Genomic DNA, 26,371 nt, shown 5'->3' with positions numbered 1-26,371 from the left:
GGGAGGCTGGGCCTGGCCAGGCGGAGAAGCCTGCCATTGGCTGTCGGGGGAGGGTCAGGGAGGAAAGGCGAAGGCGACCCAAAGCGAGCTGGGTTTGCACCGCCTCCGCCTCGGATCATGGTCTGGGCCGGCGGAGGGAGGCTCTGGGCCGCCGCGGGGCTCTCTTTGGGGCTGCGATCCGGTAAGGGAGGCTCAGGGGAGGGGAGGGGGGGGTAGGGCAGAGGAGCCCTTGGGGGCACCCCCTCGTGGCTTTGCCAAGGGCGCGCGGGTCTGTCATCCAGCCCAGGAGGGTTCAGCATGGCCTTGGGTTGCAAGGCTCCCTGCTTACATAAGACTGGCTCAGGCCAAAGGGCAACGTGGGCCTTCCTCCAGAGAGAGTGGACCTGCAAAAGAGGGCATTGCAGTTGTGATAATGGAGAGGAGCTTGCAGTCTGGGCACCTTGGCAGTTGCCACACTCTTCTGTTAGGTAAAGGTTTTCCACTGACATTAAGCTCAGTCCTATCCAACTCTGCAGGTTGGTGCTCATCTCTGTTTCTAAGCCAAAGAGCCGGCGTTGTCCATAGACGCCTCTTGGTCACATGGCCGGCATGACTGCATGGAGTGCTATAACTTTCGTACTTAGAACTGGAAAAGGATCTACAGCGTTCCCTCACTTATTGCGGGGTTACATTCCAGGACCGCCCGCAATAAGTGAAAAACCGCAATGTAGGGATGTTCAATTGATTTTAATATTTATACATTACTAGCCGTCCCCTGCCACTCATTGCTGTGGCCCACATGGGGGTTCTGTGTGGAAGGTTTGGCCCAATTCTGTCATGAGTGGGGTTCAGAATGCTCTGTGATTGTAGGTGAACTATAAATCCCAGCAACTACAACTCCCAAATGTCAAGATTCTGTTTTCTCCAAACACCACCAGTGTTCACTTTTGGGCATATTAAATATTCATGTAGAGTTTGGTCCAGATCCATCATTGTTTGAGTCCACAGTGATATCTGGATGTAGGTGAACTACAACTCCCAAACTCAACGTCAATGCCCACCAAACTCTTGTAGTGTTTTCTGTTGATCATGGGAGTTCTGTGTCCCAAGATTGGTTCAATTCCATCATTGGTGGAGTTCAGAATGTTCTTTGATTGTAGGTGAACTATAAATCCCAGCAACTACAACTCCCAAATGACAAAATCAATTTTTTGAGTGAAGGACATACATTGGGTTATTAGGTGTATCATGTCCAAATTTGCTGCCAATTGCCCCAGTGGTTTTTGAGTTCTGTGAATACCACAAACGAACATTACATTTTTATTCATATAGATTTTAGTCTATTTTAAGTGAAGGAAAGGAAGCAAAGGCCCTTCAAGGCTGGAGGGAGGGAAGACTGAGGAGGGAAAGTGCCTTGGAGAGCGGCAGCAGCAAAAACCCACAAAACAGCGAAAATGGAAAATGTATTATTTTTTTTTAAATCTGCGAAACAGCAAGTCCGTTAAAAGTGAACCATGAAGTAGCGAGGGAACACAGTACTCACATTTCCATGTTTTTGAACTGCTAGGTTGGCAGAAGCTGGGGCTAACAGCGGGAGCTCACACCGCTTCCCGGATTTGAACCACCAACCTTTTGGTCAGCAAGTTCAGTAGCTCAGTGGTTTAACCTGCTGCGCCACCGGGTTCTTCTGCTAGTGGTGGGCAAATTCGGTAGGCCCTTTGGTCTGGTTCAGTCTTACATAAGCAGAGCTTCGAGCCAGGCATGGGCAAACTTGGGCCCTTCAGGTGTTTAGGACTTCAACTCCCACAATTCCTAACAGCCTGCAGGCTGTCAAAGGCTTTCATGGCCGGAATTGCTGGTTTTTCAGGCTGTATGGCCAGTGGCGCAGTGGGTTAAATGCTGAGCTGCTGAACTTGCTGACTGAAAGGTTTCAGGTTCGAATTAGGGAGGCAGGGTTAGCTCCCGCTGTTAGCCCCAGCTTCTGCCAACCTAGCAGTTCAAAAACATGCACATGTGAGTAGATCAATAGGTACCACTCTGGCAGGAAGGTAACAGTGCTCCATGCAGTCATGCAGACCACATGACCTTGGAGGTGTCTATGGCTCCATCGACTCATTGTGGCCTCTATGGAGAACTCAGGCCCAGTATATTCTTGGGTCATTGATTTGTGTTCTTAGCCCTCCACAATTGAGTTGAGTCTCCTCCTATCAGCTTACTTCACTGCTCAGATTGCATAGTCATACATAGAAATCGGAAATACGACGGCATGGAAGGGCCTAACTTGGGATATTCAATGATCTATCATTACGCTTGAGCTTATTTCATTTTTCCATACTTTCAATGCTTAAAATTCCTAATTTTTAATTCTACCCTCAGTAGCTCAGTGGGTTAAACAATTGAGCTGCTGAACTTGCTGACCAGTTTGAATCCCATGAGCAGGGTGAGCTCCCACTGTTAGCCCCAGCTTTTGCCAACCCAGCAGTTTGAAAACATGCAAATGTGAGTAGATCAATAGGGACCGCTAACGGCGCTCCATGGAGCCATGCCGGCCACATGACCTTGGAGGTGTCTATGGACAACGCCGGCTCTTCAGCTTAGAACTGGAAAAGAGCACCACCTCCCAGAGTTGGACACGACTGGACTTAATGTCAGGGGACAGCCTTTACTTTTACCTACCTTTTGGGTCTGTAAACGCATCTGAAAAACTCCAGACAGCCCTAAGTTATAGGAGTTTAGATTTAGATAGAACATTAGAATCGAAATCTAGGTCGTGTGAACAGTAGGACATTGGAACCAATTGCCTGGGGAGATGGAAGGGATCTCTTTCTCTGGGCGTCTTCCCAAAGAGGCTGGAGAGCGCCTTGTTGGACTTTCTGCTTTGTGTGAAATTGCACTTATTGACCTCTAGGGCAGTGTTTCTCAACCTTCCTCGTGCCGCGACCCCTTAATCCAGTTCCTCATGTTGTGGTGACCCCCAAGCATAAAATTATTTTCGTTGCTGCTTCACATCTGTAATTTTTGCTAGTGTTATGAATCGTAATGTAAATATCTGATATGCAGGATGTATTTTCGTTCACTGGACCAAATTTGGCACAAATCCCTTCTACGCCCAAATTTGAATACTGGTGGGATATCAGATTTTGTCATTTGGGAGTTATAGTTGCTGGAATTTATACTTCACATACAATCAAAGAGCATTCTGAACTCCACCAACGATGGAATTGAACCAAACGTGGCACACAGAACTCCCATGACCAACAGAAAATATTGGAAGGGTTTGGTGGGCATTGACCTTGAGTTTTGGAGTTGTAGTTCACCTACATCCAGAGAGCACGGGACTTAAACAATGATCGATCTGGATCAAACTTGGCACGAATACTGAATATGGCCAAATGTGAACACTGGTGGAGTTTAGGGGAAATAGACTTGACATTTGGGAGTTGTAGTTGCTGGGATTTATAGTTCACCTACAATCAAAGAGCATTCTGAACCCCACTAATGATAGAATTGGGCCAAACTTCCCACATAGAACCCCCATGTCTTGAATGGCATCTCTGGCACGAGCCTCCCCCCAACCTCACACGCTCTCCCTTGCCCACACATGCACAACACGCTGCCATTGCACCGAGCACACCTGCTCTCCCCTCCCCTTGGCTGAAAGGCCTGTCAATTACAACAAGAGGAAGGCTTTTGGTGGGAGGATTCACTGTCAGTTTCCAAAAAGGAAGAGAAGGACAGGCGGAGAGATCTTCCGCCTTCTCTGCCAAAGGGGTTCCGAAGACCATCAGAAATATATGTTTTCTGATGGTCTTTGGCAACCCCTCTGAAATCCCCTCGTGACCCCCAGGTTGAGAAACGCTGCTCTAGGGACTCCTTCCAATTCTAGAATTCAGTGAAAATCAACATCAGCTGCTGAGGTGTTTGTTTTCATTTTGACTCCGGAGTCCTTTCACTTTTACTAATGGATTTCTTTGCACAACTCCCTGTGAACAGCTGAATGTTGTTTGCCAACTCTGTGACGGACTGACTTTATCAAGGGTGTGCCTGCCTTACCTGGCCGCAGGTTTAGTGCTTTCAGAATAGAAATAAAAGCCTGGAAATTACATAACCACAGAGCAGGGGTCGGAAACAAGGCCTTTCAATGGCTCAATGCTACAGAGTCCTGGGAGCTATAGTTTGGTGAGGCCCCAGCCCTCTTTGGCAGGCAAGGCAAAATACCATGTAAAACTACAACTCCCAGAATTCCATAGCATTGAGCCATGGCAGTTCAAGTAGTGGAGCCCTTGGTGGCAGAATGGGTTAAAGCAGTAGTTCTCAACCTGTGGGTCTCCAGGTGTTTTGGCCTACAACTCCCAGAAATCCCAGCCAGTTTACCAGCTGTTAGGATTTCTGGGAGTTGAAGGCCAAAATATCTGGGGACCCCAGGTTGAGAACCACTGGGTTAAACCCTTGTGCCGGCAGGAATGAAGACTGACAGGTCGCAGGTTCAAATTTGAGGAGAGCGCAGATGAGCTCCCTCTGTCAGCTCCAGCTCCCCATGTGGGAACATGAGAGAAGCCTCCCACAAGGATGGTAAAACATCAAAACATCCGGGCGTCCCCTGGGCAATGTCCTTGCAGACAGCCAATTCTCTCACACCAGAAGCGACTTGCAGTTTCTCAAGTCACTCCTGACACGATAAACAAAAGTTCAAGCAGTGTCAAACTGCATTTATTCTACAGTGTAAACACACTCCTAGGCTCTTTCCACACGGCTGAATAAAATCCCACGTTATCTGCTTTGAACTGGATTATATAGCAGTGTGGATTCAAATAACCCAGTTCAAAGCAGATATTGTGGATTATTCTGTCTTGATATTCTGGGTTATATGGCTGTGTGGAAGGGCTCCTTGTGTACTCTTGATGTTTCTGGACTGCTGGAGATTAAGCTTGCAGAGCCATTCAATTTGCATCTGTTTTGTGGAGATTACACATAGGCAGAGAAACAGCTTTTCTCCATCTTGGCCGGCTAAAAGATGGTTGTGCCTGCACTGTAATATTAATGCACTTTAGTCCCACTGTAACTAGCTCAGTGCTGTAGAAACCTGGGATTTATAGTTTGGTGAGGCACCAGCGCTCTTGGGCCGAGAAAGCTAATGGGCTCCTAAAAGTACATCTCCCAGGATTCCTTAGCATTGAACCAGAGTTAAAGTAGTGTCCAACTACATTAATTCTATGTGTTGTCGAAGGCTTTCATGGCCAGAATCACTGGGTTGCTAGGTGCCCAGGTTCCAGAGGCATTTTCCTCTGACGTTTCACCCACATCTTTGGCAGGCATCCTCAGGGGTTGGGAAGTCTGTTGGAAACTAGGCAAGTGAGGTTCATATATCTGCGGCAGGTGTGAATGTTGCCATTGGCCAGCTTGATTAGTACTGAATGGCCTTGCAGCTTCAAAGCCTGGCTGCTTCCTGCCTGGGTGAATCCTTTGTTTAGGTTGTGAGGTCTGTTGGAAACTAGGCAAGTGGGGTTTATATATCTGCGGAATATCCAAGGTGGGAGAAAGAACGCTTGTCTGTTGGAGGCAAGTGTGAATGTTGCAATTGGAAACTGTGATTAGCATTGAATGTCCTTGCACCTTCAAAGCCTGGCTGCTTCCTGCCTGGGTGAATCCTTTGTTTGGCAGTGTTAGCTGGCCCTGATTGTTTCCTGTCTGGAATTCCTGTTTTGTGAGTATTGCTCTTTATTTACTGTCCTGATTTTCGAGTTTTTTAAAACACTGGAAATTAAAAGGGCGGGAAGAATTGGAGATTAATGATTGGTTTCGTTATCACCAACTGCATGAAAGATACAAAAAAGACTTGAGGATTGGATTTGCAACCAAAGAATCAGAATTGGAAAGAATATGGGAAAAGGCGGATAAAGGGTTAATCTCTAGATTATACAAATACATACTAAGCTATAACATGGAGGACAACAGAGTCAAGACAGTAATGTTATCCTGGGCCAAGGACCTAGGCAGATCAATAGAATTGGACAAATGGGAATACCTATGGAACAAAGAATTCAAATTCACTTTATCGGGTTCAATCAGGGAGAATCAATACAAAATGTTTTATAGGTGTTCTATCACTCCAGCAACATTGGCCAAAATAGACAAGTCACAACAAGGTATTTGCTGGAGGTGCAGGAAACAGAAAGGGACATTTCTCCACATGTGGTGGACCTGTGTGATCATACAGGAATTTTGGGATAAGGTAATTAAGGAGACAAATAAAATGTTACATAACAAGATTAAAAAAAAGCCCAGGACTGTGTCTGCTAGGTCTACAGAGAGAAAACAATAATCAAAAGGACCAAGAAATATATCAATATAGCTTTGCAGCGGCAAGATTGACCATAGCCAAAGATTGGAAAGGGGAAAATGGTCTAACCAAAAAGGATTGGAGGGAAAGAATGCGAGAATATATGCTAATGGCCAGACTAACTTATAACAGGAGGAATAAGAGTAATGAGGACTTTCTAGAAAAATGGAAGTTGGCCATGGCATATCTGAATAGAGAGTCAGTAATATAGAGGAGCTCCATTAGGAATTTAGGTTTACCATGAATAAGGAGAGATAAATAGGCTTAAAGGCTTCATAGTGTTTTGGTGTGGGAAGCCATGGTGAAGGGTGCACGGGTGTGGGGATGAGGGTTTAGTTTGTTTAGGATAGGGGTTTTGGGATGAGTGTAAGGTCTGTGGTATGTGTGTAAAATGCCATGTGATGATTTACTGAATGTTATGGAAAAAAATTAATACAAAGCTCTGACTGAAAGCAGTGGAAAACAGGCAGAAATAGCAAGTCTATGTGTATTAAGATATGTAAATGATAATAATTTGTACTTAATGACAAAATTAACTGATCGATTGAATAAGGTAGAAAGGCATATACACGTCAAAAATATTGGTACTTGATTATATCTGCCATGATTTGCTTTTCTGTTATGTACCATAATTAAAAAAAAAACAGTTTTAACTTTAAAACAAACAAACAAACAAAAACCACTGGTAGCTGGATTTGGTTCCTTTTCATGGTTTTCATGGCAGAGTTCCACTGCTGAACGGCTCTCACAGTCAGGAAGTTCTTCCTAATGTTCAGATGGAATCTCCTTTCTTTTTTTTTTGTCTTTTTTAATTGCTGACACAGGTAGACTCTCCTTTCTTGTGATTTGAAGCCATTGTTCTGCGACCTAGTCTCCAGGGCAGCAGAAAACAAGCTTGCTCCTTCCTTCCTATGACTTCCTCTTACGTATTTATACATGGCTATCATGTCTCCTTTCAGCCTTCTCATCTTCAGGCCAAACATGCTCAGCTCTTTAAGCCACTCCTCATAGGGCTTGTTCTCCAGACCCTTGATCATTTTAGTCGCCCTCCTCTGGATACATTCCAGCTTGTCAATATCTCTCTTCAATTGTGGTGCCCAGAATAGGACACAATATTCAAGGTGTGGTCTAACTAAGGCAGAATAGAGCATGGGGAGCATGACTTCCCTGGACCTAGACCAGGGGTCCTCAAACTTTTTAAACCGAGGGCCAGGTCACAGTCCCTCAAACTGTTGGAGGGCTGGATTATCATTTGAAAATAACATGAATGAATTCCTATGCACGGTGCACATATCTTATTTGTAGTACAAAAAACACTTTAAAACAATACAATAATTAAAATGAAGAACAATTTTAACAACTATAAACTTATTAGTATTTCACTGGGAAGTGTGAGCCAGCGTTTAGCTGATGAGATAGGAGTGTTGTTGTTGTGTGCTTTCAAGTAGTTTCAGACTTAGGTTGAGTTCGAGCGAGGGCCGGGTAAATGACTTTGGAGGGCCATATCCTGCCCCCGGGCCTTAGTTTGAGGACCCCTGATCTAGACACTAGATTCCTACTGATGCAGGCCAAAATCCCATTGGCTTTTTTTGCTGCCGCATCACTTTGTTGGCTCTTGTTTAACTTGTTGTCCACGAGGACCCCAAGATCTTTCCCCCAACCTCTGAGGATGCCTGCTATAGATGTGGGTGAAATGTCAGGAAAGAATGCTTCTGGGACATGGCCATACAGCAACCCGGAAAACTCACAGCAATACATTAATTCTGTAATGTAGATGCAGCCTCCGAGTTTGGAGGTCTTTCGGCAGAGGTTCAGTGGGCATCTTTTATGGCTTTTGGGTGGCAGGGTGTTGGACTTAGATAGATGGTTGGACTACATAGCCATTGTGGGCCCTTTCCAACTCTCTTCTCAGACTTCCTTCCTTTATATTTATGCTGAAGTAGGCTTTGTTGTTGTTGACACCAAAAGAAAAAAAGCTGGTAGAACAAGAGAGGGGAGCCTTAGGCCAGGTGACTTTTGCGTCTCCAAAACAGGTTGATCCGCTTGGAGACTGGAAAGGAAGAAACCTCTTCGGAGGGACGGAAACTTTGGCGGAGAGGTGTAGATTTGGCAGGTTTTGCGGGGATTGAATTGCACAGTGCAAAGGGGTCATACTATGGGGACAAGAGATGAGAGCCATTTTCAAAGCTTGGCTTAATTTAAGGCGTTGGAGCGTGGCGTTGGTCTTGGGGCTGTCAACGTGAGTGCAACTCTTTGGGTCGCTCTGACAAACTCCCTGATCTTTGCCTTCCTTTTTGCTCTCGTAGTTGCTGCCTTCTATCTCCCGTCTCCTGGGTCCGTCTACACCTGCTCTGTAGAGGCGTAACTGCCGTACAGGTGAGGAGAAGAGCTCCTTTGGGGAGAAGGGGGGAGGGTCTTGGAAGAATTGGGGTGCGTCTACACCAGGCCTGGGCAAACTAGGGTCCTCCAGGTGTTTTGGACTTCAACTCCCACAATTCTTAACAGAATTAGGAACAGTTTGACCCCACTTTGGCTGTTACATCTCAATGCCACAGGATACTGGGAGTTGTCGTTTCACGGGATCTTGAGTCTTTTCTGCCAAAGAGTGCAGGTGCCTCACCAAACTACAAATCCCACGACTCCACTGCATTGAGTCCTAGCAGTTACAACCAGGTCAAACTGTATTCATTCGACATCCGTCTCCTAAAAATTCTTCCTGTTTTGTTTGATGGGTTAGGGTTAGTCCGGAGCTACACTGCCATATAATGCAGCTTGAACTACTTTATATAATTATAATTATAAAAATTAATATATAATTAATTATAATTATATAAATTAATTATATTTTTTGAAAAAATATTACATACCCAGCTTGAAGCAGGATACAACATAATTCAAACAAGAGATAAAATACTATTATATGGTCAATGAAGCCCATATTAACTGCATTATATGGGTCTACATTGATCATATAATGCAGTTCAAGCTGCATTACATGGCACTGTAGATCCAGCTTTAGTTCTTTTGATTGTTCAACTGCCGTCCAGTCCCAGAATTCTCTCTTCCATCTTCTCCTAGAAGGAGCCAACAGATCTTTGACTCAGGATTCTCTCCTTCTCCTCCTCCATCTTCTCCACCATCTTCTCCCAGAAAGATCCAACTGACAGTTGACCCAGAGCGTTGTGGACCTTTCCTCACTGACCGTAACTTCTCTTGTCTAAAACGTCTCTGGTTTTGCTTCTCTCCTGAAGGTTTCCCCCTTTTCCGGGCACACTTTCTCCATACGGACTTTGAGAGAAGGCCTTCCAAGGTGGTCGCTCAAGCCAACATGAAAGTGGAGCTGCTTCCTGCCTTGACGGACAACTACATGTACCTCCTCATTGATGAGGAGACCAAGGAGGCCGCCATCGTTGACCCAGTTCAGCCCCAGAAGGTATCTTGAAATGAATCCAAACACAAAGCATTTTCAACAGTGGTTCCCAACTTTTTTTTTTTTTACCAGGGACCACTTTGACCAGGGACCACTCTCCAACATTAGTACCGAAGAGTTACAAATCAACTTTGGTCAACTTCAGATTCAGTTTGGTTGTTTGGGGTTCTGATTCAGAAAATTGCATTGGATAGACCACATCAGCTCTAATTTCTGATGCAGAACATATGCCATCCAGTAATCTCCATCTGCTCACCCACAGAAAACCATCTATATAAATAAAAATGTAATTTTTGTTTGTTGGATTAACATTACTCAAAAACCATTGGACGAATTGACACCAAATTTGGACACAATACACCTATCTGACCAATGAGTGACCATCACTCATAAAACACTGAAAAACACAGCAGAAGAGACTTAAAAAGCAAAAAAACATTACATTGCAATGCATGCACAAAACCACATATATTCAAATATACACATATATACACACACAAAACATATATACACAGACTGGGCCAAAGCAACACATGGCAGGGAATGGCTAGTATTTAATTAGCTTTATTGGAAATTCCATAACCCATTGGAATTAACTGCACCATAACCTTATTGAAAAGGTAAAATTTATTTATTTATTTACAGTATTTATATTCCTCCCTTCTCACCCCGCAGGGGACTCAGGGCGGATCACAATGCACACAAACATGGCAAAAATTCAATGCCATAGACAAACAACATATATAGATAGAGACACAGAGGCTATTTAACTTTACAGTTTCATAAGGGTATGCTTTTTGAATTTCGGCCACCGGTGGAGCTGTCGGTTCACCATCCACTTGTGACACTGATGGAGTACTTCTTCATTCTTTAGCACGCTGCTGGAGAGTTTTTTATGGCGTCATAAATTAGTTAAATTAGCTTCCCCGTAGAAGCAGTACCTAAATTTCCTACTTGACTGATGCAACTGTATTTCAGTCTGCAAAAGTTGACAGGAAGCTAGACAAATGGCCGGAAGCTCACTCCAACCCAGGCTGGCTTCAAACTCATAACCTCTTGGTCAGTAGTGATTTTAATGCAGCTGACTCCCAACCAGCTGCGCCACAACCCGGTCACATCCATTTGGCAAATGTGAATCTCCATGAACATGTGAAAACCACGTTTTGAAAACCACAAGTCAAGAAAAGCATGACCTTTTTTAGAAATCAATCCTTTGAACATGTGATATTCATAAGCATTCATGTAATGGCACACAGGTAACTCAGCTGTTAAACTGAAGAACCATGTCTTTAAGCTGCTAAGGATAAAGACATGCTGCTACAAAAATATATTGGATTAACAGGGGATTGTTGTTTCTTTGAAGTAGAATTTGTGGTTGCAATTGCCCAAAAGATATACACTCCCTTGAAACCTCTTAGTTAAAATATGCACTCAGAGATTTTTAAAAAAACCAAAAAACCCCACAAAATCTTATTCGAAAATAATATTTCAGGTTTACTAACAAACTTCTTGTATATATTCAGCATGCCGGTCCCTAGCCCAATGTTTTTAAGCATATAGATAGAGTACAAACTGTATAACTGTACTCACTGAAGTCTGAAAGGAGACACATTACATCCACCTCCATTGAGGTCTAAAAGCATACTGGATAACAAAAATGGAGTCCTATGTATGAAGCCCCTCCCACACCAAAGAGGGACAGTCAAACTGGCAAACCAAAATGTATATACAATATAGGTTAACAATTATACACATTTACAAATAGTTAGTGGAGGCTTTGAAGGTTGCAATTTCCAACAGGCTTTGGCACTATAAGAGGGTTTCGCGAGTCCAGTTGCTCTTGTTGCAACGATGTAGTAACGGTGAGGCTGAGGACCATATTTTAGTTCTTGCAGACCACTGGTTTTCCATAGACCACTGATTTACAATAAACTCTCGGTTAACGTATAGGCTTTGGTCAATGTCAGATAAATATAATATAATGTATTGTATATACATATAATATTTATAATACTATAATGTAATGCAATACTAATACTAATAATATATTCTAATTATATATTTATATTACATGTAATATTACTAATAATATTACAATATAATGGTATAGTACAATATAGTAATATTTAATACTGATATTGTACTATGCTAATAATATAATATATTGTATGTATATATATCTTGTAAGCCACTCTGAGTCTCCTTCGGGGTGAGAAGAGCGGCATATAAATGTCATAAACAAACCAACAAACCAACAAATAAATAAATGCCACTTCCGGTTGCTTTAGAGTTACTTTTAAAAAGAGGCCTCACTAATACTACACCCCATACTATACCATACCATAACCTCTGTATTGATCTGATATTAATATAGAAATACAGTCATTAAGAGCAGATTCAGACAAACTTCCCGTAACTTGCTGTGACACTAATAGCTAAAACCTTTCTTTTCAGGCAGGCTTTTAAAGAAAGTCACTTTATAGTGAGATTCAGAGGGATGCTGAGTAGTGTTTATATCTTTTAATAGGCTTTTAGTTATTTCAATGGCTTTCAGATTATTTTTAATACTCCTGTGTTTTCATTCTATTTTTAAGTCTCTGTTTTCCATTTCAAATTGCGCATTGTTTTGGGTTTTTTGCTCGAGTCTTTAAGAAAGACCAAGCAGGAAACAGAGAAACATTACTTGAAATTGCTTCCTTGTCTCGCTCTTCCGATAGGTTCTGGACGCCGTCCGAAAACATGGGGTGAAATTGACCACTGTCCTCACAACGCATCACCACTGGTAATCCTTTTTGCAATGAGATTCGAATAAATAAAAAGATAGATGCTTGGAGTATGTGCCCGATCCCATTCTCCGTGTTGCAGTGCCAAGAATAGCTTGCCCCAATCACGTTTGCTTCAAGACAAAAAGCTCTAAGCTTGTGTTCTGGGGTAGTTTGACTCACCTGGACGTTTTGGCCCACTTTCATCCACTTGGCAGGGTCTCCTGGTCAAGCTGGGAAATGTAGTTCTCCAAAATGAAAGGGGGAAATAAAGATGCCAACATCTCCTCTCACGCTGTAGTTTTCAGTTTCTTTGCAAGACTCTGGGTGCATCTGCACTGTTGAGTGAATAGAGATGCTGTTCGTTGATAGGTTTCTTCCAAAGCAAAGGCTGGTTTGCTTGAGAAGTGCATTGTCGGGGAATGTCTCTTGTGTGTCTGCGCAGCCCCCCAAGTCTGACGTTTTGACCTTCCAGGGACCACGCTGGTGGCAATGAGAAACTGGTAAAGATGGAGCCTGGGTTGCGAGTGTACGGGGGAGATAGCAGGGTTGGAGCCCTCACCCAGAAAGTCTCTCATCTTATGTCATTTCAGGTAAAGAACATACAAAAAAAGGGGGATGGGAGGAGAACACATTGGCCCAAACGCTATCCAAACCTTGTGCTTCACTGAGGCGGTTGGTCGGCATCTGGTTCTTTAGCACCTCAGAGGTCTCACTGGGAAACGATAGGCTTTGATTTGTGCTTTGTGTGCATTGGAGTGGGCTGGAGCAATGCAGAACGTAGGTCTTGAAAATGGTTTGTGGGCAGCACAGATAGAGTTGCTGTAGGGAGAAGAGGCCAGAATGTGTTTGGAAAGGCAGAGGAAAAAGTCCCTTGAACTAATAACTACTTATTGATCCACTGGATGGTTAAAGGCAGCATTGAGTATTTCCATGATGTCCCATGGACAGCCCTTACCCATTGAAATACCATGAATATCTCCAAGAAACCCATGGGCAACCCTACTCATTGATCCATTAGATGGTTGAATATCTCCATGAAACACATGGATCCATTAGGTGGTTGAATATCTCCATTAAACCCATGGGTGCCCCTGCCATTGATCCATTACATGGTTGAAAATCTCCATGAAACCCATGGACAACCCTACCAATTGATCCATTAGAGGGTTGACTATTTCCATGAAACCCATGGACAACCCTACCCATTGATTCATTAGATGGCTAAATATCTCCATAAAATTCATTGACAATTCTACCCATTGATTCATTAGATGGTTGAATATCTCAATGAAACACATGGCCAACCCTACCCATTGATCCATTAGATGGTTGAATACCTCCCATGGAAGCCTTACCTATTGAATTCCCATGAACAACCCTACCTATTGATGTATTGGATGGCCAATGGCCTAATTAGTCACTGCCATGATGTCCCCTGGGGTCCTTGTGGTGCGAAGCAATGGGGAGCACCTTCCCTGAGATTCCAAAATTCCACTTTTCTTTCCCCCAGTTCCCTGATTTCATCCTTTCTATCTACAAATCCTCCCCCCCCCCCCCCCGGAAACGAATCTATCCAGGTCAAAGACAGAGATAGTTGACGAAGCCATTGGGAAAACCCGTCCATCTCCACTTCTGGCCCGCAGTGACCAAGGCAAGGCAACATATATCGATATTACAGGGGGAAAGCACTTCCTTCCTGCAAGTTTCCCTGCTGCCTTAAGGAGAGTCCATTTTAAAGGAAGTCAGCTAGAATAGAGCAGAGTAGTGAGGATGCCTCAGTTTCCAGGGTGCTGTTGTTTCACATTGCGTTTTCTTGTGCCTCAGTATTCACTACAAGCTGGGACTTTCTGTGTGCTCAAGAGCCCAGTCCTTCTTTGTCGTTTGGACCTTCTTATCAAATATCCTGAATGTATCCTCTCTCTTAGGTGGGCTCCTTGAATGTGAAATGCCTCGCCACCCCTTGCCACACTTCGGGGCACATCTGCTATTTTGTGACCAAGCCCAACAGCTCTGAGCCCCCAGCCGTCTTCACGGGTGAGATTCGGAATGGATCGCATGAAAATAATAATAATATACTTTATTTATATTCCGCTCCATTTCCACGAGGGGACCCAGGGCAGATAACAGAACACATATATGGCAAACATTCAATGCTGTTATACAAATAACAGGGACAGACAATACATAAACAGAGGTAGGCTTCCCCATTTCTTCCATCTCCAGCATCTGGAGGCTGTGGTTGACTTTGGCCATGGGGTGATACTGTCACCCCATCTTCCATGCGGAGGAGCTTTGTTGTCCGTACATGTCCTCCTGATCGAATTGCTAACATGTTCTTATGGGTACTTTTTTATTACCTCCCCGACGGCAAGGATCTGGATGAGTGGAAGAGCTCCTACTTTGTCCTTACCATGCATTACTCTGGTGGAGCCCTTGTGCCAGCAGGACTGCCGACCGAAAGGTTGGTGGTTCAAATCTGGGGAGTGGGGAGAGCTCCTGTCTGTCAGCTCCAGCTTCTCAAGCGGGGACATGAGAGAAGACTCCCACTAGATGGTAAAACACCTGGGCGTCCCCTGGGCAACGTCCTTGCAGATGGCCAATTCTCTCACACCAGAAGCAACTCGCAATTTTTCAAGTTGCTTCTGACATGAAAAAAATCCTCCCCACGAAAAGCGGTACATATTTATCTACTCACATTACTGTTTTCGATCTGCTAGGTGGGCTGACAGTGGGAGCTCACCCCGACCTGAGCTTGAACTGCCAACCTTTCGATTGGCAAGATTTTTTACAGCTGGCGGTTTAACCCGCTGTGCTAAAGCTTGGCCCCAAAAGGGTGCTGTAAGTCAGAAATAACTTGGAGGCATACCACAGCATGTGACGTCGTGATTTACAAAAGGGAAATGTTAATATGGTTTATTTTTTCTGCCTCTCTCTCTCTCTGTCTCTCCGTTTAGGGGACACGCTCTTTGTGGCCGGCTGTGGGAAGTTCTTCGAGGGCACTCCGGAGGAAATGTATAAAGCTCTGATCGAGATCTTGGGCCGCCTCCCTCCTGAAACGGTAACTTGTAACCAGTAAAAATTGGACCTGTTGGCCCGAAATCCATGTTTGAATTCCCCATGTATTTGGAACATATCTATCCAAGAACATTTTACTGTCCCCAAATTTAGCATCACTATTTTTGAGAGAGATTGAGAAGGAAGATATTTGAGCGTGCTGTGAAAGGGAGGATCCACAGGAGAAACACAGAACATGAAGCCTGGCCTTCTTGTTTTCCTGTCCCTTCCCTAGAATGATGCATGGAGTTGTGATTTCAGGGCTGTATGACCCACTTTGTTTTCATTGAATCTTGGAGCTGGAAGCGTCCCAAAGGGCTATCCATTCCAACCCCCTTCTGCTAGATAGGAAGACACCATCCAGGACCTCCTGACATGGTCATCCTGCCTCTGAATCATTGAAGCCTAGAGTTTGAAGGGACTCCAAGAGCCATCCAGTCCAACCTCCTTCCAGTAATCTATCTATCTATGTATATAATAAAAGTCAAAGTTTGTATGCGAAGGACAGAAGTGCGGAGGGCGGAAGTGTAGAGGGCAGAAGTGCGGAGGGTGGAAGTCTATGTGCCAGCTTTCTGATTGGCTGCCGCTGTGGTGCTATTTGCATATGGTCTCTGATTGGCCAGCTTCAAGAGGAGCCCCTGGTGGAGAAAAGGGTTCATGACAGAAATGGGGACATGAGACAAGGAAATTTGCATATGGTCTCTGACTGGCCAGCCTCAATTCCAAGATTCCAAGATGACAAAGAGAGGAAAGGAAAAGGCCAGAGGAGGCTGCGTCAGAAAATTACCAATACAGACCACACTTGGCACACAGAGCCCCCATGACCCACTCGACATCCTACTGCAGTTTGGAGGAGGATGAACCATGGATGATGGGACATCACTCACATTCTGAGACCGCTGTTAACCTCATCCAATGACTGATCAGGACCAAACTTGGCACATAGACCTCTCATGACCCACTTTACGTCCAGGTGTGGTTTGGCTGGGGATGGACCATGGATTAAGGGACTTGCAGTACCTTTGCTCAATTTTTGAGACCACTGCAACCCTCATCCAGTTACCGATAAAGACCAAACTTGGCACACTCAGTTTCCATGATGCACTCTACATCCTGGTGCAGTTTGGAGGAGGATGCACCATGAACGATGGGACTTGCAATACCTGCACTCCCTACCTAAGACCATTACAACTGCCAACAATGATGGATCAGGACCACAATTTACACAGAAAGCCCGCATGACCCAGTCTACATCCTGGTGCAGTTTGGAAGAATTTGACAATGGATGATGGGACTTCCAGTCACTTCACTCACTTCCCGCCAATGACTGATCAAGACCAAACTTGGCACACAGAGTCCCCATGACCCACTCTACATCCTGGTGCACTTTTGAGGAGGACAGACCATGGATGATGGGACTTCAAGTACCTCCACTCCCTTCCCAAGACTGCTGCAACCCTCATCTAATGTCCAATCAAGACCAAACTTGGCACACAGAGCCCCCATGACCCACTCTACATACTACTGCATTTTGGAGGAGGATGGACCATGGATGATGGGACTTGCAGTACCTAAACTTACTTTATGAAACCACTGTGACCCCGAACCAATGACTGATCAAGACCAAACTTGGCACACAGAACCCCCATGACCCTATCTACATTTGGAGGAGGGTGGATCATGGATGATGGGACTTGCAGTCCCATCACTTCACTCACTTATTGAAACCACTGCAACCCTAATCCAATGACTGATCAAGACCAAACTTAGCACACAGAGCCCCCATGACCCACTCTACATCCTGCTGCAGTTTGAAGGAGGATGGACTTCAGATGATGGGACTTGCAGTACCTTCACTCACTCACTGAAACCACTGCGACCCTGAACCAACGGCTGATAAAGACCAAACAATAAGCAATTGAAAAAGGAGGATAAAGAAGCGATAACAAACTTACTAACTATAGCAAGACTGCTCATAGCAAGGAATTGGAAAAAAGAAATGAATATACAAATAGAGGAGTGGTATAAGGAAGCATGGAAAATAGCAATAAATGATAAATTGACATGTATATTAAAGGTTAAAAAAGGTATATGGAAACAAAGTGATTTTGATGCTGTATGGGGAAGATTTGTGGTAAATGGATTAAAAAATAAGGAAGGAAAATTACCGTCACAAGAAGAAATGAAATTTTGGACAGATGAAATGTAAGAATTGTGGCTTGAGACGGGAGGAGGGGAGCACTGTGGTGATAAAAAAAAAAAGAGAAAGGGGGGGGGGGGAAATGTCAAAGCAAAATAATAAAACAACATGTTAAAGAGGCTGATGTACAAAATGCAATAGTATGTAATAAATGTGATAAACCAATAAAAATTATTATTAAAAAAAAAGACCAAACTTGGCACACAGAGCCCCCATGACCCTATCTGCATCCTGTTTCAGTTTGGAGGAGGGTGGATCATGGATGATGGGACTTGCAGTACCTTCACTCACTTACTGAAACCACTGCGACCCTAATCCAATGACTGATCAAGACCAAACTTAGCACACAGAGCCCCCACGACCCACTCTACAGCCTGCTGCAGTTTGAAGGAGGATGGACTTTGGATGATGGGACTTGCAGTACCTTCACTCAATTACTGAAACCACTGCCACCCTCATCCAATGACTGATAAAGACCAAACTTGGCACACAGAGCCCCCATGACCCGCTCTATATCCAGGGGCTGTTTGGAGGATATAGTACCTTCAAGTACCTTCACTCACTTCCTGAAAACAATGCAACCATCATCCAATGACCAATAAAGACCAAACTTGACATACAGAACCGCCATTACCCACTTTCTCAAATACCCTGGGCAGCACTGGGTCCCCAAGCTAGTATATAAATAAAAATGTAATGTTCGTTTGTGGGATTAACAGAACTCAAAAACCACCGGACGAATTGGCACCAAATTTGGACACAAGACACCTAACAACCCAATGTATGTCCTTCACTCAAAAAATTGATTTTGGGAGTTGTAGTTGCTGGGATTTACAGTTCACCTACAATCAAAGAGCATTCTGAACCCCACCAATGATGGCATTGAACCAAACTTGGCACACAGTTCTCCCATGACCAACAGAAAATACTGGAAAGGTTTGGTGGGCAGTGTCCTTTGGTTTTGGAGATGTAGTTCACCTACATCCAGAGATCACTGTGCACTCAAACAATGATGGATCTGGACCAAACTCTACACGAAAACTCAATATGCCCAAATGTGAACACTGGTGGAGTTTGGGGAAAATAGAATCTTGACATTTGGGAGTTGTAGTTGCTGGGATTTATAGTTCACCTACAATCACAGAGCATTCTGAACCCCACCAATGATAGAATTGGGCCAAACCTCCCTCACAGAATCCCCATGTGGGCCACAGCAACGTGTGGCAGGGGATGGCTAGTAGTAATAATAATAATAACAACAACAACAGCAACAGCAACAACATAATCCTTGAGTAACAATAATACATTATATAATAATAATAATAATAATAATAATAATAAATAAACATCAACAAATCACAATCTGTCAGCTGCAAAACGCCACCTTACTTGGATCTGCGTGCATCATTCGAAAATACATCACACAGTCTTAGAGGCTTGGGAAGTGTTCGACTTGTGATTTTGTGATACAAAATCCAGCATATAGATCTCGTTTGCTGTGACATACTGTGCTTTTGTGTCAATAATAATAATAATAATAATAATAGAATCTTAGAGTTGGAAGAGACCCCCAAAGGCCATCCGGTTCAACCCCCTTCTGCCAGGCAGGAAGACACCATCCAAGCCCTCCCTACAGATGGCCATCCAGTCTCCATTTAAAGACCTTGAGAAAAGGAGACTCAAACACAATCCAAGGCAATAGAATCCTTCACTGTTGAGAAATTCTGTCAGGAAGTGCTTCCTAATGCTTAAGTGGGTTCCTTTTCCTGGAGTTTGAACCCATTTTTTTCCTCTTTCCCAGAAAGTCTACTGCGGCCACGAATACACCATCAACAACTTGAAGTTTGCTCGGCACGTGGAGCCCAACAACAGCGCCATACAACACAAACTCTCCTGGGCAAAGGTAAGGAGGGATACGGTACTTCTCTTTGCGAGACAAATGGGGTTGCCTCATCGCTCCCCTTTTCTTCCATATTTCTTCATATCTTCCATATGAGACCTCCTTTTAAGCTGGGGGATTCTGGGAGTAAGAGTCTGGAAAAAAGTTGGCCTTCACAAACTTGGATCTTGGCAACCACTTCCTGATGTTAGTGGATGGAAATTGCTTCTCTTAAGTTGGCACACTGGGGGCTAGCCAAAATGTTAGCATACCTGAAGAGTATCTATTATTATGATTATAACTGTTATTAGTTGAGTATCCCTTATATTGTGGATTTTATTGCAATCCAAACTGTTGCAAGCATTAAAATAAAATGTGGTTTGAGCATCTCTTATCTTCGGAGCAAAAGTGTTTGGTATTTTGAATTTTTCCCCTCTTGAATTTCGGACTTTTTTGCATATCCAGGTCCGAACACAAAATAGTTGCAGAATACACCTTGCATGCATTGTGTGGAGGTTAATGTTAGACATCGTATTTTTAATCATTTTCTGCACAAAGCCAAGGTTGTATCCGTTGAGCCACCAAAGGGATCACAATCTCAGTTATACATCTGAAGCATTTTGGAAGTTTCAGATGTTCAGATTGGAAGAGACCCTCAAAGGGCAACTAGTCCAGCCTCCTTCAGCCAGTCAGGAAGACACAGATTTTTGAACTGATAGCCACTCAACCTCAGTTCAAAAACTCCAGAGAAGGAGACTCCACTGGAAGGGACCCCCAAAGGGCATTTAGTCCAGCTCCCTTCAGCCAGGCAGGAAGGCACAATCAAGCCCTCTCAACAGATGGCCATCAGCCTCAGATCAAAAAGCTCCAGAGAAGGAGATTCCACTGGAAGGGACCCCCAAAAGGCCATCTGTTGAGAAGGCTTTGATTGTGCCTTCCTGCCTGGCTGAAGGGAGCTGGACTAAACGCTTTGGGGGTCCCTTCCAGTGGAATCTCCTTCTCTGGAGCTTTTTAGCACCTTTCAGCCAGCCAGGAAGGCACAATCAAAGCCCTCCTGACAGATGGCCATCCAGCCTCAGTTCAGTAACTTCCAGAAAAGGAGACTCCACTGGAAGGGACCCCGGAAGAGCATCTAGTCCAACCCCTTCAGCCAAGCAGGAAGGCACAGTCAAATCTCTCATGACAGATTGTCATCCAGCCTTAGTTCAATAACTTCCAGAGAAGGAGACTTCACTGGAAGGGACCCTCAAAGGGCATCTAGTCCACCCCCTTCAGCCAGGCAGCATGGCACAATCAAAGCCTTCTCAATAGATAGCCATCCAACCTCTATTTAAAAACCTTCAGAGAGGTGTAATCCCTACAGAAGTGGAGTGTAGGTGTTGTTCAAGTATAGGGACTGTTATAACTTTTATGATTTGCACAATTTGTTGATTAAGTCACAGCAATTACCACTAAAATTGATACATTTTTAATTAAGAGAAGACAATCTGTTGACAACCATATTTGTGATGAAGGTGGCTAGAGATGAACCAAAACAAGAATCAAACGTAGGATATAAGAAGAGTCAAGGGGAAAATGTCCAAACCACATTCGTACCATAAAGATTATATGACACTTTTCTTTATAATGTGTATTATATAATCTATATATTGTATGAAAGTCTTCTAAGGGCTTCATTTAACCCCCGGTTTGCCAAAAAACCTACACGAAGGGTTTGGAAAGCTGTGGGATAAGGGATGCTCAGCCTGTAGCATCAGTTTCGCCGTCGTTCCAATGTGGCTCCCAGGGCAATGTGGGGTCAATCTGCTGACCTCCTTTTCCGTCACTTCCACATAAAATAGCAATAGCTCCCCTTTATTTCTCTTTCTTCCAGTGGGGATAGTAGATAACCACATTATTCCAAAATCATGCCTTTTTCTGGTATCCCAAGCACCAAAGACATTTTGCCTTTTCTCTGCAGGCGAAATATGACAGTGGCGAACCGACCATCCCTTCGACTATTGGAGAAGAGTTTGCCTACAATCCCTTTATGAGAGTCAGGTGAGTTTGGGACATTTTGGGGTCTGTTGCTGATCCAGAACGCAAGCAGGACCCTAAGGGCTTGAGAGAAGAAGGGAGGACAGAAGAATATTATCATCCAACATTTTATCTCGTAGAAGAGACTCAAAGCAGCTAACACCGTTAGAAAAAGAAATACAATGTACAATTTAAAACCTGCAATATAGAAACACTAAAATATAACTAAATATAGAGCAATTAAAGATAAACACCATATTTCATTGCTTAATAGTTGCAACCCCCCCCCCCCTTTTATTATTATTAGAAATATTTTGTGATGAAAAAATAATCTGCCTTTGATTTTCCAGTTTCTTGGTTGTTGTTTGGAGTTCTTTGGAGGAAGGAGGGAAGAGTGGAGCTCCAGAGACAGTCATATTATAGTTTTTAAACTGCCTTAAGGCCTGGAAGGGAGGGAGGGAGGGGAAGGAAGGGAGGGAGGGAGGGAGGGAGGACAAAAGGAAAGAAAGAAGTTAGGAAGGACAAGAGGAAAGAAGGAAAAATGGAAGGAAGGGCAAAAGGATAGAAAGATGGAAGGAAGAGAAGGACAGAAGGGAGGGAGAGAGAGAGAGCAAGGAAGTTAATAAGGAGAAAAGGAAAGAAAAATGGAAGAGAAACAGGAAGGAAGGAAGGAAGGAAGGAAGGAAGGAAGGAAGGAAGGAAGGAAGGAAGGAAGGAAGGGCAAAAGGATAGAAAGACGGAAGGAAGAGAGACAGGAAGGAAGGAAGGACAGAATGGGAGAGGGAGGGAGGAAGGAAGGAAAGAAGGACAAAGGGAAAGAAAGGTGGAAGGAAGATAAGCAGGAGAGAAGGAAGGATAGAAAGATGGAAGGAAGAGAGACAGGAAGGAAGGACAGAAGGGAGAGGGAGGGAGGAAAGAAAGGACAAAAGGAAAGAAAGATGGAAGGAAGATAAGCAGGAAAAAAAGAAGGACAGAAGGGAGGGAGGGAGAAAGGGATGAAAGAAAGAAGGAGGAAAGGAAGAAAAATTGGAAGGAAGGGAAACGGGAAAGAAGGAAGGAAGGAAGGAAGGAAGGAAGGAAGGAAGGAAGGAAGGAAGGACAAAAGGATAAAAGGATAAAAGGATAAAAAGACGGAAGGGAGAGAGACAGGAAGGAAGGAAGGAAGGAAGGACAGAATGGGAGAGGGAGGGAGGAAGGAAAGAAGGACAAAAGGAAAGAAAGGTGGAAGGAAGATAAGCAGGAGAGAAGGAAGGAAGGATAGAAAGATGGAAGGAAGAGAGACAGGAAGGAAGGACAGAAGGGAGAGGGAGGGAGGAAAGAAAGAAAGAAGGACAAAAGGAAAGAAAGATGGAAGGAAGATAAACAGGAAAGAAAGAAGGACAGAAGGGAGGGAGGGAGAAAGCGATGAAAGAAAGAAGGAGAAAAGGGGAAAAATTGGAAGTAAGGGAAACAGGAAAGAAGGAAGGACAGAAGGAAGGGAGGGAGAGAAAGAGGAAGGAAAGAAGGACAAAAGGAAAGAAAGATGGAAGGGAGGGAGTCAGGAAGGAAGGAGAGAGGGAGGGGGGAATTAGCCCAAAACACTTCTGTGACTATTATGCAAGAAGCTGAAAAATACCAGTTTTGGAACCCAAAGAGGACTATTATGTGATGAAATACAAGCAGGTAAAAACTATTAAATGTCAGCCCTTGCATCCTAGACATTAGCCTAACCCTAACCCTAACCTTCAGCGGCCTCAAACGAACTCCTCTCCCCTTTTCTGAACCAAACAGGGAGGCCGCGGTCCAGCAGCACGCCAAGGAAGCGGACCCCGTCCGGACGATGGGAGCCATCCGCAAGGAGAAAGACGGCTTCAAAGTGCCAAAGGATTGAAGCCGACCCCGGTTGATCTCCCTCCTACCCCCTCCTCCCTCTGCTGTTTTTGTTCAATCCGTTCTGGTTCAGTAATTTCCACCATTTCGTCTCCATGCCAGCCAGGCACCGCTATTGAAAATGATTTTAATTTTTCGTGGAATGTGCCCATTGTGTGGTGATATATTTTTATGTTTTGGGGGCACGGCCGCAGGGAGCAGAATGGCCACCCTTTTTGGCACGAATCTTTGTCTTTCAACTTTTCGATTCATCCGTTCTTTTTCTTTTCCTCCATTAAACGGCTTACACGTCTTTCCCGCAACACAAGGATAACCACTTTGTTTCCACTTTTAACTGTCTTAGGCTGGATCTACACTGCCAGATAATGCAGTTTTGCATTATGTGGGTGAGTATTGACCAGGCCTGGGCAAACTCTGGCCCTCCGGGTGTTTTGGACTGCAACTCCCACAGTTCCTAACAGCCTCGGGCCCCTTCCTTTTCCCCCTCAGCCGCTTAAGCCGAAGTTTGCCCAGGCCTGGTATAGACCCATATAATGCGGTGTACCCTGCATTGAACTTCATTATATGGATCTTATATGCATTATATGACTTCCAAACTGGATTATATATTGGAACGTCGATCCAGCTTTGGCTGGTATTGTTGGAAACCTAGGATTTGTCGTTTTAGATAACGACAAATCCCAGAATCCCACGACAATTAATTTGGATCGAAGCGCTATAATTGTGTTGTGCGAAACAAGGGGGAAAGAGTCATAGGAAAAAATGTCTCCTTTCTGAGCTTTGAAATAACTCTTGATTTGCAGCTTTGGGACGCTCAGCTGTACCGGATTGTCCCCTTTGTCTTTCTTTGTAGTTTCCCCCTCTATAGGGCTTGGGAAATATCCCTTTAGAGAAAGCAATTGGGGCATGAATTGTGAGAGAAAACAGATTATTGTTGAGTCCCTTTGCTTCCTTTCTACTAAAAATCTATTCACCAGTTTCACTTAAATACCTGGTATGAAAAAGCTCGATTCTATTCCCATTGGATGCGGTCAGAACTAGAAATCCCAACCTTTCCTGCTCTGTATAGAGGAAAGCCACCATTGTTGTTAACAATGTGTTTGGACAAGGAGAAAGGGAAGTTTTTTTAAATGCATTTCAAACTACATTACAAATGTAGTTTTCCAAGAACGGCTGGCATTTGGAACAAAGTGTGTTTGGGTTGCTGTGAGTCTTCCAGGCTGGAGGTCCATGTTCCAAAAGCATTCTCCTGACATTTCACCAACACATTTATGGCAAGCATCCTCAGAGATTGTGAGATGTGTTGGAAACTAGGCAAGTGGGGTTTAATGTCCAGGGTGGGAGAAAGAACTCCTGTCTGTTGGAGGCAAGTGTGAATGTTGCCATTGGCCAGCTTATTTAGCATTGAATAGCCTTGCAGCTTCAAAGCCTGGCTGCTTCCTGCCTAACACATCTCAACACAGCATCCCCAAAGGCAGGAATCCTTTGTTTGAGGCAAGTGTGAATGTTGCCATTGGCCAACTTGATCAGCATTGAATAGCTTTGCAGCTTCAAAGCCTGGCTGCTTCCTGCCCAACACCTCCTGACAAAGAATTCCCCAAGGCAGGAAGCCATTCAGTGCTAATCAAGCTGGCCAATGGCAACCTTTACACTTTGCTCAGATATATAAACCTCACTTGCCTAGTTTCCAACAGACATCACAACTTCTGAGGATGCCTGCCATAGATGTGGGCGAAACGTCAGGAGAGAATGCTTCTGGAACATAGCCCTACAGCCCAAAAAACTCACAGGAATACAGTGATTCCGGCCATAAAATCCTTCAACAATGTAGTGTTTGTCTTCTTGAGGAAACTACATTTCTTAAGGTAATGGAGCAAGGATAATTTAATCAGGTTCAGGATTATTACATTTAATCCCTGATGTTTAGGAGAAGTTACTTTTTTGACGAGTCCCTAAAAAGTCATTTATGCTGCCACTTAGACATGAAAAACAAAAACCCAGTCACTTGCTCAGCTTGTGCGCCTTCCCCTCTTGATCCCACTAATGTGTGTCTGTACATATAAATATAGATAATATATAAATATATATTCCTATAATAGGGGCGAGCTTCCAGGATTTTCAATGCACCGCATCTTCCTTGGAGATTGGAGAATGGGAAATGTTGATCAGATTTTCAGCAGGTCATCAAAGGCCGATAGAGAAGAGAAAGCACTTACTAAGGATTTACTTGGAGAAGCCCCTGACTTTAGACTAAGTGGTTAGGAACAGCATGGCAATTGCTTCCCTTTGACTGCCAATAAGTTTTGCCTTCTCTAATCCAGGTGCATGTACACTATGAAATTAATCCAGTTTGATCCCACTTCAACCACCAGGGCTCAAGGCTTTGGAATCCTGGGATTTTGGGCAACGAAGGCCCTTGAAAAATGGCAACTCCCCGGATTTTGTGCCGTTGAGCCATGGCGCTTAACGTGCTATGGAGTTTAGATGCACCCTTTGCCTGTCCTCCCACCCACCTGGCCATCTGGAATCTCTCAGTTTGGGGCCCGTCCTTGACTTAGGTGCCTGCGCCCTGTCAATAAAGATCTATTGCACTACTAAAGCGTGTGTGTTTGTGTATTTTTCCATTATTTCCTGGAATCAAAGTTTTCCCAATTTTGGCAAGTATGGAATCTTAGAGTTGGGATACCCCCAAAGGCCATCCAGTCCAACCCATTTTGGCCAGGCAGGAAGACACCATCCAAGCCCTCCCGACAGATGGCTACCCAGCCTCAGCTTAAACACCACCAGAGAATCCTTGAGTTGGAAGAGATCCCCAAGGGTCATCAAGTCCAACCCCCCT

General features: G+C 44.1%; 1 protein-coding gene across 2 annotated transcripts; it reads left to right on the top strand.

The window, feature by feature from the left end:
* Position 1: 1 nt before the first annotated feature.
* On the top strand, positions 2 to 26,131 carry LOC132781966 (hydroxyacylglutathione hydrolase, mitochondrial). 2 transcript variants are annotated; one of them, XM_060786560.2, is made up of 10 exons: positions 92 to 181; positions 8,626 to 8,695; positions 9,571 to 9,752; positions 12,467 to 12,531; positions 12,987 to 13,104; positions 14,440 to 14,548; positions 15,469 to 15,572; positions 19,570 to 19,671; positions 21,608 to 21,687; positions 23,434 to 26,131. In XM_060786560.2, the coding sequence occupies exons 3-10, from the start codon at positions 9,648 to 9,650 to the stop codon at positions 23,531 to 23,533; spliced, it is 783 nt and encodes a 260-aa protein (XP_060642543.1). In that variant the 5' UTR covers positions 92 to 181; positions 8,626 to 8,695; positions 9,571 to 9,647; the 3' UTR covers positions 23,534 to 26,131. The 2 variants fall into 2 exon arrangements, with proteins under 2 accessions (XP_060642542.2, XP_060642543.1); XM_060786559.2 differs by lacking the exon at positions 8,626 to 8,695 and having other exon boundaries at positions 2 to 181.
* Positions 26,132 to 26,371: the final 240 nt, after the last annotated feature.

This window comes from Anolis sagrei, chromosome X (assembly GCF_037176765.1).
Source record: "Anolis sagrei isolate rAnoSag1 chromosome X, rAnoSag1.mat, whole genome shotgun sequence".
In the NCBI taxonomy this organism is placed as follows: domain Eukaryota; kingdom Metazoa; phylum Chordata; class Lepidosauria; order Squamata; family Dactyloidae; genus Anolis; species Anolis sagrei.
Note: the sequence above shows the minus strand (reverse complement) of the source record. Positions and strands in the feature narration are given on the sequence as shown.

Bases quoted from the DNA above. Each gene is read 5' to 3' on its own strand.
- LOC132781966 (XM_060786559.2), top strand. From the start codon at position 118: ATGGTCTGGGCCGGCGGAGGGAGGCTCTGGGCCGCCGCGGGGCTCTCT. The intron at 9,753-12,466 runs GTATCTTGAAAT...CTCTTCCGATAG, and splicing joins ACCCAGTTCAGCCCCAGAAG to GTTCTGGACGCCGTCCGAAA. The intron at 14,549-15,468 runs GTGAGATTCGGA...CTCTCCGTTTAG, and splicing joins GCCCCCAGCCGTCTTCACGG to GGGACACGCTCTTTGTGGCC.